The 20,274-nt window shown below is 35.4% G+C and overlaps 1 protein-coding gene across 3 annotated transcripts in view; it reads right to left on the bottom strand.

Moving 5' to 3' along the window:
• Positions 1-20,274, bottom strand: part of DNAJC15 (DnaJ heat shock protein family (Hsp40) member C15) — a 76,585-nt gene that overhangs the window by 2,976 nt on the left and 53,335 nt on the right. Inside the window, exons 5-6 of one of the 3 annotated variants that reach the window (XR_005376284.1) lie at positions 19,749-19,819; positions 16,233-16,370 (exon numbers count right to left, since the gene is read on the bottom strand). Coding sequence is in view for 2 of the 3 variants with exons in the window: in XM_038569628.1 (XP_038425556.1) it covers positions 1,597-1,631; positions 19,749-19,819 (106 nt within the window). In the remaining variant the exon portion in view is untranslated. Of the gene's footprint in view, positions 1-1,581; positions 1,632-16,232; positions 16,371-19,748; positions 19,820-20,274 lie in introns of those variants that run through there. The other 2 variants (XM_038569628.1, XM_038569627.1) reach the window with 2 other exon arrangements.

The following is a 20,274-nucleotide window of genomic DNA, read 5'->3' on the forward strand; positions in this document are numbered from 1 at the left end:
ATTTATAGCCTTCATAGAAATCAACGCAAAATAGTACATATTATACAATTTCACAATTCCACTTATACGAAATGTCAGAAAAGACGCATCTAGGAGCATCTGGGTGGCTCAGTTGGTTAAGCATCCGACTCTTGATTTCAACTCAGGTCATTATCTCAGAGTTGTGAGACTCAGCCCTACATTGACCTCTGCATTAGGCATGGAGTCTACTTTAAGATTCTTTCTCCTCTTCTCCCTCCGAGCCTCCCTCTTCTTCCTCCAAAGAGAGAGAGAGAGAGAGAGAGAGAGAGAGAGAGAGAGAGAGAGAGGACATATCTAATCTATAGTGGCAAAAAGTAGAATGGTGATTATCCAAGTTGGGGTGAAAGACTGGCAATGGCAAAGGGCACCAAAGAACCTACTGAGTTTTACAATGTTCTGTCTTAATTGTGTTAACAGTTACATGGGTATAAACATTTGTCAAAATTCATCAAACAATGCATTTAAATAAATTTTTATGTGTGTAAATTATATCTCAACATAGTTTTAAAAAAAACATGATAAACAAACAATCTAAGTGACATACATAAAACACTTCACCCTGCAAGTATAGAATATGCCTTCTTTTATTTTATTTTATTTTATTTATTTATTTATTTTAATTTTTATTTATTTATGATAGTCACAGAGAGAGAGAGAGAGAGAGGCAGAGACATAGGCAGAGGGAGAAGCAGGCTCCATGCACCGGGAGCCTGATGTGGGATTCGATCCCGGGTCTCCAGGATCGCACCCTGGGCCAAAGGCAGGCGCCAAACCGCTGCGCCACCCAGGGATCCCCAGAATATGCCTTCTTTTAAAGGAACAAGGAACATTAACTGAAGTTGACCACGTGGTATGTTATAAAGCAAGTCTCAACAAACTTCAAAGACTGAAATCATGACAAGCAGTGTAACTTGGAAGTGTGTTCCATGGACTAGTGCTGGTTCAGAGGTGTTAATGGACCACAACTAGATAGGTTTAGATATTGAGAATAAGTGTCTAGAAAATATAGCCTCTTGATGTAGCATTGTGTACCTGTAGAATCTAAAAAAACAAAAACAAACCAACCCTGAGACTTTGCTCTTACATATCTTTTTATTTCAATTTTCTAACAAATTCATTTTAATTAAAAAAAAATTTCATTTTAATTATATTTTTTAAAAGTTGCCAGTCCAATAGAGATTGGGAAACAAGTCCTCTATCACAGACAGTTTGAGAAGTACTATATAAAGTATGCTAATTTACTTTAGTGGAATTAAGCTGGAAATCAGTAACAAATACACCTAGGAGATAGATCCTAACGCTTGGAAATTAATCACTAGATTTGTAAATAACCCATGCATCAAGGAAAATATACCAGAAATTAGCATTCAAGAGAATTAACAAAGCCAAAGGTTAGTTCTCCGAAAAGAACTGATCAAATTCATACCAAAGCATTTGAAATTTAAATGAAATAAATTCTAGGAAAAATGTAAGGTATCAAAACTGATACATAAGAAATGAAGAATCAAAAGAGAATTCTATCTATCTGAGAAATCAAATCTGTAATTAAAATCTTCCCACAAATAAAAAGCCTGGTCAGGATGGTTTTATCAGTGATTTTTTTCCAAAACCTAGAAGAAAAAAAACACATTTCAACTCTTTTTATGATGCTAGCATATCTTTGATAACAAATCCTGATAGAAATATCACAAGATGAACACAGATGCAAAAACAAATCAGGCTAAATATCATGACCAAGAATCTGAGACTGGCTTTAACATTAGAAAATTAATCAATGTAATTCATCATATTAACAGAATAAAGAATAAGTATCCTTTAATTATCTCAACAGATGTACAAAACTCAATACACATTCATAAAAACTTTTCATAAACTAGGAATGGAAGGGAACTTCTTTTATGTGATAGAAGTTGTCAAAAAGTATCACAAACATACTTAGTAGTAAAATGTTGAGACTTTTGGCTCTGAAGTCAGCAACAAGAAAGGATACCTACTATGATAATTTCTATTTAACACTATATCAACGGTCTAGCCATTTTAATAAATGTTCCTTTCCATTCACAATAAAAAAATAAATAAGGATTAGAAAGAAACTGTCATTCTTCATAAATGATGACTAGGTATATAAAAAAAATCCAAAAGAATCTAAAGACAAAATTATAGAATTAAATGAATTTAACAAGTTGCTGGATACACAATAACAATATATACAAACCCAACTGTTATGCCGTAGAAAAAAATGACTTTACAATATAAACTTTTCAAACAAAACAATTCATAGTAGCACTTAAAAAATTGATACCAAGGGATAAATTTAACAAATTAAATATATGATTATAACCCAGAATACTTAAAAGCCTTATTGAACAAGTTAAAGATAACTTAAATAAGTGGAATGATATGTCTTGTTCCTGGCTTAGAAAATTCAGTGTTGTAAAGATGTCAATTCTCCTGAAATAGATCTATATGTTCATGGCAGTCCCCAATAACCCCAGGATTTTTGTGTGTGAATGTGTATGTGTGCACTTGCACATCTTCACATGCATATCAATGTGATAATTCCTAATTTATATTAAGGTACAAAGGGCCAAACACAGTGGAAAAATTATAAATAACAAAAATTTGAAGGATTTATACTACAAAAAAAAAAAAAAGATTTGTCATGAAGCTACACGAATTAAAACAGTATAGTATTGGCACAAACACAAATTAACCACCAAAAGAAGACAGAAAATACATAAATGTCTCCAAAAATATCTAGTCACTTAATTTATAACAAGGCAATACTGTAGATCACCAGGGGGAAAGAGTCATCTTTTCAGTAAATAATGCTAGACCACTTGGATATCTATCTTTTAAAAAATTGAAACTTTATCCTTATCTCACACCATACACAAAAATTGATTCCAATTTATTACAAATATCATTATATAAGATAATAAAGATAATTCAGAAATTATCTTCATGACCTTGAGACAGGCAAAAATTCCCCAGACAAAACAAGAATGCACTAAGAATAAAGGAAAACTTGGATAAACTGGACTACATTAAAATTAAGAATTTCTGTACAATGAATGGACACTATTAAGAGGCAAAAGTAAGCCACAGAGAGAAGATACCTACAACACAAAGAATCATGTCTATTAATACCGGAATATATGATGTTCTCAAAAGTTAATAAGAAAAGAAGACAACACAACAGAAAAAAAATGAATAAATGCAGGATATTCATACTATGGAATACTATACAGTAATAAAAATGAGGGAATCATTACTATAGCATTCACTGCTACATAAATAAATCTCACAAAGATAGTTAAAAAAGACAAATATAGAAACTGTATACTATATGATTCTACTTATATGAAGTTCAAAAATAGGCAAAGCTAATCTATGGCAATAAAAGCCAGGACAGTGGTCACTTTTGGGGAGTGGGGAATGACAGGAAAAGTACCTGAAGAAAAGTTTTGTATGATTTTCTTAATCTGGGTAATAGCTACCTAAATGGGTTTACTTTGTGACAATTCATTGAGTTGTACACCTATAATCTGTGTGTTTTCATGAATGTATATTTTAATTTTTAAAAGTTTATTGGGGGTAGCCCCGGTGGCGCAGCCGTTTAGTGCCTCCTGCAGCCCAGGGTGTGATCCTGGAGACTCTGGATCAAGTCTCACGTCAGGCTCTCTGCATGGAGCCTGCTTCTCCCTCTGCCTGTGTCTCTGCCTCTCTCTCTCTGTCTCTATGAGTAAATAAATAAAATCTTTAAAAAAAAATAAAAGTTTATTGAAAATTTTACTGAGATATGTTGACCTCCTGGAGTTCATTGACACTACATATTCATACTGTCCAAAAATCACTAGGGCACAGCAAACCTATGATCAAGACCATGAGGAAGAAACAGTGACTTTCTTCAAGCCCATAATCTCATCCCAGGTCCCCTTTCTTCTGGAGAAGATTGTAATCATGACTATGATTTGTCATTTAAATATGCCTACCTACCCATTAGATAATAAATACTTCGAAGAGCAATCCTGTCTTAGATATCTATGTATTTTCAACACAGTCCTGAGTACACAGATGGGGCTTGAGACACTCTTTGTGGAGGAGTAGGAAAAGTGATTAGTCACTACTCCATTATTTTCTTGCATCAGGTACCAGCTTCATAGAAGTAAAACCACTCCAAAGGTGCAGAAAACAGGCAAACAAGAGTGTAACAAGTAGGTGCTCTAAAAATACATAAATGCCTACAAAACCCTAACTAGCACAAAAGAAAATAAGCAAATATTCTATAATTAATGTTTCAAAGTTAGGTAGAATTATTAATAATGATATATAACTAATAGTATTAGTTATAATTTAATAATAACAATTATACCTAATTAAATAATAGTCGTTACTAATGTGAGTTTCATAATTAGCACACCAATCTGAGGAATGAGAAGATACAAGTTGCCTTATATCCTTGGGTCTTTCTTATACAGATCTTTTCATAGATTTTTATATATTCTTTAACTTTCATTAAAACTTATGAATGTCTACATCCCAAATCTGTAAGACAGAAGTAAAAAGTATTACCATCTGCTGATTTGAAGGCTTCTTAAAGGGCACCCACATCTCTTAAAAGAAAAATGTTAAAATCGGCACACAGATTGACTTCTGGCATGAGGATCTGCTCCCCATTGGAACTGGTAAAAACTATGTAAAATACCCCAACCATCTAAGCCTCTGAAAATGGTCTTAAAAAGCAAAAGTGAAAGAGAAACATTTATTCAATAAAATCTATAAAATTTCAGTAAGAAAGGCAGGAAACTGTGGTATTTGAACCAAAACAGCTCCTTCCTTCTCTCCTCCCAGCTCAGCCAGAGATTTCTGCTGGACTGCTGAGGCAAAAACACAGGGCTCCCTCTCTCCCCAGACCCTGAATAAAAGGCTTACTTTCTGGGAGCAAAAGGATCTCCATATTTCTCTTCCTGCCCCCAGCTGCCTGATACTAAGGTTAAGTTCTAAGCAAATAATACAGAAGCTCTACCGAATTGTGGCTTCCTTAGAATACTGGGCCTCAAGAGCCCATTTCCCAGTCCATAAGGCATGGTAGTTCCACACAGGAGAGGCAAGGCACAAAGACATTAGGCTGCTGTTCCCTGTATTGCATGCTTAGTTGCTACAATGGGGGTTTCACTTGGAGAGAAGACTGCCATAGTTTCTACCCTCAGCTCCAGAGCCCTGGCAGAGATTTTGCCTGTGAAGTAAACAGGCCATAAAACAGAGAGCCCCTAATTTATTTTCAAAGGAACTGACTTCATTTGCAACAGATTATGGAGGGTGCTCTCAAGGACAGTACAGGGACAGCAGAGGTTTTAAAAAGCAATTGGGAGGAGATTCATGAATCCAGTGAATATACAGCTTAGACTGTAGACCAGTTCACAGGACAGAACAAACAGCAGTGATGAGCCCTCCTAGGGTCAGAACAAATATCAAACACTGACCTCAGAAACTGTTCCATCAAAGGAAAAATTATTTGATTGTGTTAGAGAAATTTATGTCTTACAGCATTGTTGAGAACGACTGAGTAACTGGTCAGAAATTAGTGTAGTTTACAGTTGGGTATGATCAAGAAAAGAGAGGAAGAAGAGTGCCCTATCAGTATCAGTGTCATCCCATGATGACTGATGGCATATTCAAAGCTATGCCTTCTTGAGGAGAAGTGTAAGAAGCGTGTGGGGTGTGGGGTAGGGGGTGTGACTTCCCTAAAATAATCTAGGCAGTTACTAAACAAATAAATAAAAATAATAAGGCCTCCTTGGGGTGCACAAGTTTCCAGAGCTGCTACAATACATATTCTAAAATGTTCAGTTTCCAACAAAATACTATAAGGCCTGCAAAGAACAGGAAAGTATGACAGTATGATCCATACAAACATAATGAAAAAACAGCAACAGAAACTACCTGTGAAAGTGATCAGATGTTGCATTTATAGGAAAGGATTCCAAAGTGGCCATTTTACAACTACAGAACAAGATTTAAAAATCAGTAGAGGTGCTCAAGAGTAGAACTGGCATAAGAAAGAATTAGTGAGTGAACTTGAAGATAGAGCAATTCAGATTATGTAAACCAAAGAACTGAAAGAAAAAATAACAGAGCCTCAGAGACATGTGGGACATCATTAAACTCACAAATATACATATAATGGGAGTATCAGAGGAGAGAAAAAAAAACAGAAAAAATCTTTAAAGAAATAATACTTAAAACTTTCCATTATTGAAAAACAAAAATCTACACATCTAAAGAACTCAACAAAATCCAAATAAGATAAATAAAGAGATCTAAAAACAGATAAATCATAGTAAAAATGCAAAAAAGTCAAAGGAGAAAATCTAGAAAGTAGTGTTAAATTAATTAAATAAAAAAATTGGGAACCCTGGGTGGCGCAGCGGTTTAGCGCCTGCCTTTGGCCCAGGGCGCGATCCTGGAGACCCGGGATTGAATCCCATGTCGGGCTCCCGGTGCATGGAGCCTGCTTCTCCCTCTCCTTCTGCCTATGTCTCGGCCTCTCTCTCTCTCTCTGTATGACTATCATAAATAAATAAAAATTTTTTAAAAAAATTAGTTGAATAAGGAACCCATTAGATCAAAGTGGCTTTAATGCTTTAGTAGCCTATATAATCAAATCAAAACCTAAGGCTGTAAACTCCTCAACATTAAGAAATTGAAACCTGAAGACAACTAATCACAGTCAGCTAGGCTTTTCCAAATAAAGCAAATGCTTAAGCCATAGTCAATCAAGTAATTTCTTTGTTTTGCTTCTGCCTCTTCTCTATAAAAGTATTTCCCTTAGCTCCTGTCAGTGGAGTGTTCTTAACCAATTCCAGTTTATAGATTTTTTGCTCAAATAAACTCTTAAAATTTTTTAAAAGATTTTATTTATTTATTTATTTATTTGAGAGAGAGAGAGAGAGAGAGAGCAGAGGGAGGGGCAGGAGAAGGAGTGCCAAGCTCCCCCCTGAGCAGGGAGCCTGACATGGGGACTCAATCCCAGGACCCTGGGATCATCACTTGAGCTGAAGGCAGATGTTTAACTTACTGAGCAACCCAGGTGCTCCAAACTCCTAAAATTTTTAATATGCCTCAGTTATCTTTTAAAAGTAGCAAAAGAAAAACAATGTGTCACTTACAAAAAAAAAAAATCCTCCAATAAGATTAATAGTTGACTTTGCAGAAACAATGAAGGACAGAGGTGGTGGGATAACACAATCAAAATCCTCAAAGAAAAACAGTGGACCAAAAATCCTAATTTCAGCAAAGCCTTCCTTCAGAAATGAGGGTAGTACAAACAAAACTGAAAGAATATGTTGTTAGTGGACCCACTTTAGAAGAAATACTAAAGGGTGTTCTTTAGGCTGAAAGTAAATGACCATAGATGGTAATCTGAATTCATACATACAAAGAGCACTGGTAAAGATAAATATAATTATAAAAGACAATATAAACACATATTTTTCTTTCTTCTCTTAATTGATTAGAAAGACAACTGTATAAAATAATACATACACATAATGTATTGTTGGACCTATAACATTTAGAAATATATGCATAATATATTTGCTAGTAATAATACAAAGGGAGTGTATGAGAATAAAGCTGTAATGGACTAAGGAAATAACAGCAGATGGTAAAATAATAATTCTAACAATGTACTGTTGGGTTTGTAACATTAGTAGATGTAATATATTTAGCAATACCACAGAAAGGGTGAGATGGGAATAGAGCTACATTGTTTCTATGTATTACTGGAATCTAGTATAAATATGAAGCTGAGTCTGATAAACTAAGATACATATGATAAACACTAGAGCAATCACTTTTTTAAAAAAGATTTTTATTTATTTGAGAGAGAGAGTGTGTGTGTGAGAGAGAGAACACAAGTGGGGAGCAGGGAGGGGAAGGGCAGAGGGAGGAGAAGCAGATTCCCTACCATGCAAGGAGCCCAATGCAGGGCTCAACCCCAGGACCCTGGGATCATGACCTGAGCCAAAGGCAGACACTTAACCTACTAAGTCATCCAGGCTTCCCAATCACTTTAAAAAAAAAAACTCAAAAATTGCGAAAAACTTATTAATGAAATTAAAATGCTACATTAGAAAATATTCATTCAACATAAAATAAAGTAGTAAAGGAGGATTAATAAAGGAGTAAAAAAAACATAAGACATAGAAAACAAAAAAGTAAATCAGACATAAATACAACTATGTTAATAACAATATATATGAATGGATTAAATAACCCAATCAATCAAAAAGTTATTAGATTTGATTTAAAAAACATGACCCAACTACATGTTGTCTGCCAGAGACACATTTAGATTCAAAGACATAGAGACTGAAAATAAAAGGATGCAAAAAGATGTATGATGAAAAAACCAACTGTAGAAACCCTAGAGTGCATATACTCAATAGGCTTTAAAACAAAATGTAAATGAGAATTTTATTTTTTTTAAATGATTTTTTAAAATTTTTATTTATTTATGATAGTCACAGAGAGAGAGAGAGAGAGAGAGAGAGGCAGAGACACAGGCAGAGGGAGAAGCAGGCTCCATGCACTGAGAGCCCGACGTGGGATTCGATCCCGGGTCTCCAAGATCGCGCACTGGGCCAGAGGCAGGCACCAAACCACTGTGCCACCCAGGGATCCCCGTAAATGAGAATTTTAAAAGGGACATATAATAATGATCAAAGGATCAATTCATTAAGAAGATGTAACAATTATAAACATTTTTGCATTTAACAACAGAACACCAAAATATATGAAACAGAAACTAACAGACATAAAGAGAGAAACAGACAATTCAACAACAAATATTAATGCCCCACTTTCAATAATGGATAAAGCAACTAAACAGAAAATCAACAAGAAAACAAAAGAACTGCACAGCACTTAAACCAACTAGATCTAAGAGACACCTAAAGAACATTCTACCAAACAAAAAACAGGATAAACATTCTTCTCAAGTGCACATGGAACATTCTCCAGGAAAGACCATATGCTAGGCCATTAAACAAACCTAAAAAGATAGAATACATTACGTTTATCAAACACAATGGTATAAAATTAACAATAAAAATAAGGGCAAATTTAAGAAATAAATACGTGGGAATTAAACAACATACTCTTGAACAATCGAGTCAAAAGGGAAATCCAAAGGAAAATTAGAAAGTACTTTAAGATAAATGAAAATGAAGACACAACATATTAAAATTTATGGAGTACAACTAAACTAGTGCTTGTAAGGCAATTATAGCTATAAATGCCTATGTTAAGAAAGATCTTAAATCAATGACCTAACCTTCAACCTTAAGACACTAAAAAGAACAAACCTAAAGCAAGTAAAAGGAAGGAAACAGTAAAAATTAAAACAAATTAATGAAAGAATAGAAAAAATATAGAGAAATCAATGAACCCAAAAGCTGGTTCTTTGAAAAGAATCCTTTAACTTGTTGATCAGCAATATAAACCTTCAGCTTGAAAACTAAGAAATGCTGAGATGTAAATTTATAGCATTCTATGCATATATTAGAAAATAGGTAAAGTCTCAAACCAATAATTTAAGTTCCCACCTTAACCTAAGAAATGAAGGAACACATTTGAATTACTAGAATTAGAAACCAATGTTACTATCAACCTTAGAGAAGTAATAAAGATTACGAAAGAATACTATGAACAATTGCATTTCAACAAATTAGATAATTCAGATAAAACGGACAAACTCCTTGGAAAAACAAATTCTGAAACTTGACTCAAGAAGGCATAGACAGGGGCAGCCTGTGTGGCTCAGCGGTTTAGCGCCTGCCTTCAGCCCAGGGTGTGATCCTGGAGACGATGGATTGAGTCCCACGTCAGGCTCCCTGCATGGAGCCTGCTTCTCCCTCTGCTTCCTCTGCCCATGTCTCTGCCTCTCTCTCTCTGTCTCTCATGAATAAATAAATAAATAAATCTTAAAAAAAAAAAGCATAGATAATCAAAGAGACTTATCACAACTTAAGAGACTGAATCAATAATCAAAAAACTATGCACAAAGAAAAGGCCAGGCCTAGCTGGTTTACAGAAGAGGAGGAAACACTTCCTAACTCATTTTAAAAGGCCCACATTATCTTGACACTAAAACCAAAGATATCACAACAAAACTACCAAAGACATCACAACAAAACTACAGACTAATACTTCCTATGAATATGGATTTTAAAAACTCAACAAAATACAAGCAAACTGAATATAGCAACATATTAAAAAATTATACAGCAGACCAAGTGAAATTTATCTCAGAGATGTGTGGTTGATCTAACAACTGAAAATCAATTAATGTAATCCATCACATCTACAGAGTAAAAAGTAAAAGTAGAAGGGAACTTCCTAATCTGACAAAGGGCGTCTCTGAAAAACCCACAGTTAATTATACTAATGGGGTAAAGATCAGATGTTTTTCCCTAATAATCAGAAATAAGATAAGGATGTCTGTTCTCACAACTTTTCAATATTATACTGGAGACTCTACTCAGGGCAATTAGGTAAGAAAAAGAAATAAAGGTATCCAGACGGGAGAGGAAGTAACACTACCTCTATTCACGGATGACATGATCTTATCCCGAACCCACTAAAAAAACCACGGGAAATAATAAATAAGTTCAGCAAGGTTGCTAATTACTGTAAATCAAGTAATATCATTCCCATCACACTTAAAAATAAAAGCCAAAATTCTTAGTATAGCTTTCAAGGTACTACAACATTTGGCCTTGGGTGTCCTATCCAATCATATTTCCTACCATTCTTCCTTTTGCTCATTATACTCTGGCCAATCTCTTCATAATTCCATAAACATATAATATGCTTTCTTTTCAAGACCTTTGTACTTGATGATCTTTCTGCCTGAAACACTCTTTCTTCAGATTTTTATATGACTTTCTCACCCAGGTCTTTGCCTAAATGTTACCTCCTTACAAAGAATTTCTAGGATGCTACAATACTGCAATTGCAGAAGGCAGTTGCCTCTCTCCAGCTGCCAATCTCTATTCCCCCTACTTGTTTTTCTTAAAAGCACTTATTACGGGACATTTTCTACATTAGCCTTTTCTGTATAACAAACTACCCCAAAATTCAGTGGCTAAAACAAATGGTTTTTGTTTTTTTAAGATTTTACTTATTTATTCATGAGAGACACAGGCAGAGGGAGAAGCAGGCTCCATGCAGGGAGCCTTACGTGGGACTCGATCCTGGTCTCCAGGATCACACCCTGAGTGAGCTGAAGGCAGTGCTAAACCGCTGAGCCACCTGGGCTGCCCAACAAATGGTTTTTAATTCTTGCTATTCTATGGATTAAGCTGAGTGGTTCTTCTGAGTTGGGTCAGGTCTGCTGGGGCTGGATGGTCCCCAATAGCCCCACTGGCACTTTTGCTGGGACAACGAAGTCTCTCTCTCTCTTAGTCTTTCATCCTTCAGGAGGTGAGCCTGGTTTTCTTCACATGGTGGTCTCCAGGTTCTAAGAAGTTAATAGCTGACGCTGCAATACTTTTTGAGCTCAGAATTTACACAACTGCACTTCTACTATGTCCTATTGGTCAAATCAAGTCACAAGGCTAGCCTGAATATAAAGGGTAAGGAAATAGACCATCTCTTGATGTGAGATGTTAAAATTAATTTGTGGACAATTTTAACCTACCAAGTTACCTATCTACTGTCTTTCTCAGTAGAATCTAAGATGTGTGAAGACAAGATTGGTTCTCTTGCTCAGTGTCTGGTATACTGTCTGGCTTGGATTAGATACTCCATAAATATGTGTTGAATGAATGACCACTCATATGACATTGCTTCCAGCTCTTCAACATCCTGTTTCCTTTCCTCTGAATACTACTTAGTTTGTCAGTATCCTTCAAAATTTGGAATCTAAAAAAGATAACAAAATTTTACACAGGGTGCCTAGTGCCTAAGTGCCTAGGCTCAGATAGGTAAGTATTAGGTGAATGAATGAATGACAAGTACAGAAGACTGTAGTAACATTCAGTCTTACAATACTGATACTGCGTGTCCTTTAAGGCAGCTTAAGAACTCAGTGACATATTTTTAGTGGCTTTTACACTATTGAATCTTGTGGGCTTTGAGATCAAATATACCCCCATGGCTCCTTTACAACTGAAACATTGCCAAATCTCTGCCCTCTATTTACACAATTGATTTAGAGGACCTAAAAGAACATTATATTTATCCCTGTCGAATTTAAATTTAATCTCTTCTAAATCATTGATCTCTCTCTAGTTGATCATTTCCACTGACACAAAAACCTGCTCAAAATTGTTTAATAAGGTTCCAAAAAGTGTATTTAAAAAGTTAAAAACAAAGAAATCAAACAAAAAAAATTCTTTCCCTTAATGCCACATCCCTGTCTTCCAGCTACTAATCCATTTCTCTCCTTTTCTTCCTCACAAAACTTCTAAAGAAAGTTATTTATATAAACTAACTCAACTTCTTCATCCTCCTTTCACTCTTCAACCTACCACCAATTAAACTGTTTTTTAAGGTCATCAAAGTCTTCCAAAGTTGCAAAAATACTATGGACCCTCTTCTCTGCCCTCATCTTAATGGTTCTCACAGCAATACTTGGCACAGCTGATCACTGGTTTCCTGAAATATATTCCTCTCTTACCTTCTATGGCACCATTCTCTCCACTCTACTCATTTTTTTAAAAATGTTTTGGCAAATGCAAATTTTTATAAAGATTATGCCATTTATATTAACATGTAACAAGTTTAATATTTTTTTAAAGATTATTTATTTATTCATGAGAGACACTGAGAGAGAGGCAGAGAGAGAAGCAGGTTCCATGCAGGGAGCCTTATGTGGGTCACGCCCTGGGCCAAAGGCAGGCTCTAAACCACTGAGCCACCCAGGAATCCCAACAAGTTTAATATTTTTAAATGAATTAAAACATAAATATCTTTAAAACTTTCTCAGTTTTACTTTCTAGTATTACAAATATTGATAGATAGAATCCATACAAAGGCTTTTTGGATCTGAGACTAAAAAGCTTGAAAACTTAGCTTTCATACAAAACATAGGGCATTCAAGAAAAAAATTACTTTGTATCCCAAAGAAGACCTGAAAACCCAAAGGAGGAAATACACAGTAAGAGAAACAGAGGTGAGCTAGATTCCTGAAGTATTAGCCAAAAATCTTAAAATAAAAAAGTCATATATTTAAGAAAATTAATATGGAGAAGATAAATAAAAACAGAATTTCAAAGTAACTGGGATTCCATAACAAAGATTTGGAAATTTTAAAAGATTAAACTAAGAAAAGGCTTAAGAGCGGATTAGACAGTGGAGGGTAACAATAATTTAGAAGAAATTAATAACAAATATCTACAAAAAGGATAGAAATATAGAAGAGAGTATAAAAGACATGAAGCACGGTGGAAAAAAAAGGAACACAGTGAAAAAAAATGGGAACCAAATGTGCACATAACTGAAATTTCAGAAGAAAAGGAGAGAATAAAGAGAGGAGGCAATATTTAAACAGATTACAAGTAATAGAATAGAATTTTCTAAAAATTTTTTAAACTTTCTTTTCTTTAATTTTTTTTAAGATTTTATTCATTCATTTGTTTATTTATTTGTTTATTGAGAGAGAGAGAGAGAGAGAGAGAGAGAGAGAGAGAATGGCTGGGACACAGGCAGAGGGAGAAGCAGGCTCCATGCAGGGAACCTGACATGGGACTCGATCCCGGATCTCCAGGATCACACCCCAGGCTGCAGGTGGCGCTAAACCGCTGCACTGCCCCGAATTTTCTAAAATTAATGAAAGACTTTACCCCACAAATTCAAGAATCTCTACAAACCACAAGCAGGATATATGCACAAAAACCTATACCAATTCACAGCATAGTAGGATTGCTGAAAATCAAAGACCAAAAAATCTTAAAAGCATTCTAAGCTCCCAGTATTCTCTAAGGAGTGACTGCTGCAACATTTTACTTTACACTTTATTAAGTCAAGGAGGTATGCTGTCTTCTTTGGGTAATTACTAGAGAAATAGGTTTTTATTTTTAAGTAGATCTATGAAGTCCAAGTCACTAAAGAAAAAGACACACAAATCTTTTAAAATTTTGGATGAGCCAAAAGAAGTAAAGAAGAGGGAACATAAAATAGATGAGTCAAACAGAAAACAAACAGTAACATGGTATAAATACACTCAAATATCATAAGTACATTAAATGTAAAAGAACTAAACACTTAAAATAAAACCCAGGGGCACCTGGATGAGTAGAATAGAACAGATTCTGTTCGGGCAGCCCCAGTGGTGCAGCTGTTTAGCGCCGCCTGCAGCCCAGGGCGTGATCCTGGAGACCCTGGATCGAGTCCCACGTCAGGCTCTCTGCATGGAGCCTGCTTCTCCCTCTGCCTGTGTCTCTGCCTCTCTCTGTGTCTCTATGAATAAATAAATAAAATCTTTAAAAAAAAAAAAAAAAGAATAGATTCTGTTCTATTATTTGTAATCTGTTTAAATATTGCTTCCTCTCTTTATTCTCTCCTCCACTCAGACAGTTGAGTGACCGACCGACTCTTGGTTTTGGCTCAGGTCATGATCTCATGGGTCATGGGACTGAGCCCTGTGCTGGGCTCCAAGATCAAACAGAGTCTGTTTGGGGATTCTCTCCCTCTGCCCTTCCCCTGACTCATACATGGGCACATGTGAGCTCTCTCTCCCTAATAAATAACTACATCTTAAAAAATAAAAATAAAAAATAAAACCCAACTGCACACTGCTTAGAAAAGACAAACTTCAAACTTCAAACATAAAGATATAGAAAATCTGAAGAAATTGATGGGAAAAGATATACCATATGAACACTAACCAAAAGAAAGCTGGTGAAGCTATAGTTTCAAATAAAGCAGACTTTATGGCAAGAGGCACTACTAGATATAAAGGAGGATATTTCAAAATGAAGAAGGGTCAATCCACAAGGAAAAGAAAACAATCCTAAATTATCTGTACCCAAATCATATAATCATACTATCACAATAAGTAAAGCAAAACAAACACACAAAACCTAAATGGAGAAATAAACACACAACCATAGCAGGTAAATAAGAAGTCAGCAAGGATACAGAAGATCTAATCCAGCAAACAAAATCTACCTTACTCATATATCTTAAATACTATAGAATATATACTGTGTTCACAGAGTATTTGCCAAAATTAATCATAAAGTATGATTCAACTACTTCCAAAGAACCAAAACCAAAGTATGTCCTCTTCCCAAGTGGAATGAAGATAGATATCAATAATATAGAAAACCAAAAATAATAATAATAAAATAAATATAGCCAGAAAATATCCAGTCACCAGAAAATTAGGCAACATATGTTAAATAACATGAGTGAAAAAAATGTTTTGAAGTAATGATAGCTAAAACTAATGATTTGAATATCCAGTTTAAAAAATTAGAAAAAGGGATCCCTGGGTGGCGCAGCGGTTTGGCGCCTGCCTTTGGCCCAGGGCGCGATCCTGGAGACCCGGGATCGAATCCCACATCGGGCTCCCAGTGCATGGAGCCTGCTTCTCCCTCTGCCTATGTCTCTGCCTCTCTCTCTGTGACTATCATAAATAAATTAAAAAAAATAAATTTAAAAAAAATAAAAATAAAAAATAAAAATAAAAAATTAGAAAAAGTAGGATGTCTGGGTGGCTCAGTGGTTAAGCATCTGCCTTCGGCTCAGGGCATGATCCTGGAGTACTGGGATCGAGTCCCACGTTAGGCTCCCTGCATGCAGCCTGCTTCTCCCTCTGCCTGTGTCTCTGCAGACTTTCTCTGTGTCTCTCATAAATAAATAAATAAAACCTTTTAAAAAATTTACTTAGTGGATCCCTGGGTGGCGCAGTGGTTTAGCGCCTGCCTTTGGCCCAGGGCGCGAGCCTGGAGACCCGGGATCAAATCCCATGTCGGGCTCCTGGTGCATGGAGCCTGCTTCTCCCTCTGCCTATGTCTCTGCCTCTCTCTCTCTGTGTGTGTGACTATCATAAATAAATTTTTAAAAAATTAAAAAAAAAATAAAGGGGACATAAAAAAAGGGGGACATAAATGAAAAATGAATGAGAATCTCTACTGCAGGCAGGCGGATTTCAGTTAAATATAAGGAAGAACCCTCTAGTAATTAGAGGTGCCTACCATTGGGCTTCTTGTAAAAGCAGGAAGCTATCCATCACTAAAAATCTTCAAGGGCAGTGAACAGGATATTTTCCCCAGGATAGAGTAGAAACAGTCTTGATTTAGCAGGCAGCATTGATCAGATCGGTGTCCCTCAAACTATGGTGAAGAAGCACTTTTTTAAAAAATGTCGAATTTTTGGTGGATGATATATTTACAAATTATAAAAGTATCACACATTTGGATGTTGTTGCAATGTGCAACAATGTGCAACTGCTATAAAGGTTTCTAAATACTTCCTTTTGATTTCTGTCTTTAACTTGTTGCATACAGGTAACAAATTAGCTCACATGAATAAGCAAACTATACTTTTGAGTATCACCAGATTAGAGAGTTTATAAGAGATGACTGAAGTTCTACAGCTTTTCAAATTTACCTTTTCTGTCTTCCTATTTTTTTGTGCTGTCTTCCTATTTACATTAATAACAAACTATTTATTTGCTGACAACCCACCTCTCTCTCTCTTTTTATTTTACCCACCTCTCTCTTTAGCAATTTAAAAAAGCATCATCTAAAAGATATTTAAAAGACATTGATCTGAAAGCATTAGATCAACTGAGATTTTATCTCACGAAATTGAATAGCAAAATTTACTTTGTACCAAAACACATTTGAATGTTCATTTAAAACTGGTTACAAAAAATTTATTTTCAAAATTAATTTCCCCACACCTAATTTTCTCATGTCACTTTCTTTCCATAAGCTGATAATGAAATGTGTGACAAATTATTGTTGATCACACATTTGAAGTTCTAACTTTGACTTACTATACTAGCTGGCAGCAAAACCAGCAGAAAAGCAACTTGGGGATGAAGTGGGGGTACATTTATGAATTTCAGAAGCATGGAATACAAGATTTAAATTTTTGCAAGTACCTATATAATAGTCAGTACTAACCTTGCCAAATCAAATATAGTAGTCAGAAAAAGAGAAGACAAAATTAAGAGCTGCCCGTTCTCATATTTCCATTTCTTCTGCCTTTCTCTCTCAGAGGACAATGAGACATTTTTGTTTAAAATCTATTATCTTCTTCTCATTAAAAACAAAACAAAACCACTTTCCTTCTCAAGAGACCATTTCAGGATTTATGAGTTATCTCCCAACTCCATCATCCATAAATACTTTCCCTCCAGTAATGCCAATATTCCTTTATTCACCCTACTTTTACAAGAGCAGTTCTTAACTGTGAACATATGCATGGGTATTGGGAAATCTATGAACTCTCTGAAACACCAAATGTTTTTAAAACTGGGGGTGAATGAACAATTATATAAACAAAATGTCCACAGTTGTCAATACATTCTTAGAGGGTACAATAATCCAAAATAATTAAAAGCATATTTTTAAAAAGATTTTATTTATTTATTCATGACAGAGAGAGAGAGAGAGAGGCAGAGACACAGGCAGAGGGAGAAGCAGGCTCCATGCAGGGAGCCCGATGTGGGACTCAATCCCGGATCCCAGATCCTTCGGCCCTGAGCCGAAAGCAGACGCTCAACCGCTGAGCCACCCAGGCGTCCCAAAAGCATCTTTCTTAAGTAAAAAAATGTGATCTTAATAGAAATAGAGGGTACAGGTTCTTCATTAATTGAATAGGCAAATAAAGATATTATATTACTTAACAAAAAGGACTTTAGAAATAAATCCGGGGGATCCCTGGGTGGCTCAGCGGTTGAGCGCCTGCCTTCAGCCCAGGGCGTGGTCCTGGAGTCCTGGGATCCAGTCCCACACATCAGGCTCCCTGCATGGAGCCTGCTTCTCCCTCTGCCTGTGTCTCTGCCTCTCTCTCTCTCTCTCTTTCTGTCTCTCATGAATAAATAAATAAAATCTGAAAGAAAGAAAGAAAGAAAGAAAGAAAGAAAGAAAGAAAGAAAGAAAGAAAGAAAGAAAGAAAGAAAGAAAGAGAAAGAAAGAAAGAAAGAAAGAAAGAAAGAAAGAAAGAAAGAAAGAAAGAAAGAAAGAAAGAAAGAAAGAAAGAAAGAAAGAAATCCGTTCATTTTGTAGAAGATAAAATTGATACTTGGAGAGGTTAAGGGAATGTTCAAGGTCATATTGCTAGCAAGAAAACAGAAGCCAGAGAAAAACACCAGGTTCCTGCTTCCAGATCTATTCCTTCACCTCCTGCTACTACACAAGGCCAGAGAGGATATCAGTAAGCATCCTACAGGCAATCAACAATCCCACCTCTGATAAATACATGACCTCAGAATAAATCAAATAATTCCGTAAATACTACTGGCTCAGAAAACACACATTTCCTTTTCTTACTAAAGATATCTAAAAATACATTTTCTCTTAGACACATTTTAGAACTTGATTCCTTGCCAGCAGGCACAATCAACAACTTGTCAATCATCTGAAAGACATGAGCACCTGATCCTACTGCAATCAATCAGAGAAGGGCATACACTTGACCTGGAAGGGACAAAGGATGTTTAGTAGGAGGCAGAGGGGCTTCAAGGAGGCACTTTAAACACATTTCTTTCTGAGTCAATTACTCTGAAAGCCCACAATGCAAAGTAAATTAGTTGAGTGGATCTCTTAGTAACTGTTGAAGCTATTTAGAAATTTTAAGCAAAACCTCTTTTCAAAGTTTATTCTCTTGTTTATTCACACTAAAGAACAGCAAATAAAAAAAAACCCAAAGATGATGTTTAGTGAAAAGAATTTTTATAGTACATACTTAAATGAAAAAACTGAAAAAGAATGCCCTACTTTGGTGTCACTTAGGATGTGTACAAATCCAAAATTTGTTTTTAATTTTTTTCAAAATAACAAGAAAACTGAAAGTCTGTAAATAAGAATCCAAAAAACCCTTCACTCTCCTCCCCCACTCCACCCTTGACTTCTGAAATACAGTGCAACTTTCTACCATCTGTTATTTTAGAAAAGAAACAGTAATGAACATATGGGCTTTCTCTCTCAAGCAGCTGTAGTGTAGTTAAAGTTATAATAATTGTCTTTCTGTAAGATAAATTTACATTAAAAACCTGGCCAGTTAAAAACAAATGGCTCAGCCTCAGAGCCTTCCAGAATAAAATTAAGAAATTCAGAATTATCTATGACATATTACAGAGATTTAGAAGATATCCTCTAAATCTTATGCTTTTATGTTTAAGGTTAAACAAACATAATTCATGATGCCCGTATCAGTTTACAGAGTCCACAACTCATGTCTTCTCTTTCCCAATCAAAATGCTAAGAGCTTCAAACAGAGGCTAGGTACTCATATATAAAAATCAGTAACTAAGTTCTTGAAAGCTGATAATATAAATCTACCACTTCTGTGGGTTACTGAACTCTAATCCAAAAGCTTATTTATTTATAAGAAAAATCACAATACGCATGGCACATAAACTTCCATTTCAACTATATACGTATCACTTATATATACCACTTATAATGAGTTTAAGTAACTGAAAAGAATTCAGAGCCGACACAGATCCACATATTATGAAAAATAGGAATTTTACCTACCTTTATCTGGATGATTCAAAATCATAATTCTCCTATGAGCTGTTCTAATCTTAGCCTTGCCAGCAGATGGGCTGTAAAAAGAAAATTAAAGTGCTTATAATAAATAGTGTCAAATGCAGATTATAAATTAAAAGTTTATATGGGTTTCAAGGAATTAAAAACTAATGAGAATTTCACCATCTTGTGGATAAATATGAAATTACAGCTTGTCAGTTAATTTTACTAACCATCAAAATAAACTGTGGATTCAGTGTTACATGTATTTTTCTTCCTTTGTAACGCCAGTCTCTATTTTCAATCAATTTAAAAAATAAAACGCAATAGGGGCACCTGAGTGGCACAGTCAGCAACCCACTTGTGGTTTCAGATCAGGTCGTGATCTCAGGGTCACAAGATAGAGCTCCAAGTTGGTCTCTACGCTCAGCCTGGAATCTGCTTGAGTTTCTCTCTCCCTCTGCCCCTCCCATTCATACTCTCTCTTTCAAATAAATAAATCTTTAAAAATAAATAAATAAAACCACAATGA

Source organism: Canis lupus, chromosome 22, assembly GCF_011100685.1.
Source record: "Canis lupus familiaris isolate Mischka breed German Shepherd chromosome 22, alternate assembly UU_Cfam_GSD_1.0, whole genome shotgun sequence".
NCBI lineage: Eukaryota > Metazoa > Chordata > Mammalia > Carnivora > Canidae > Canis > Canis lupus.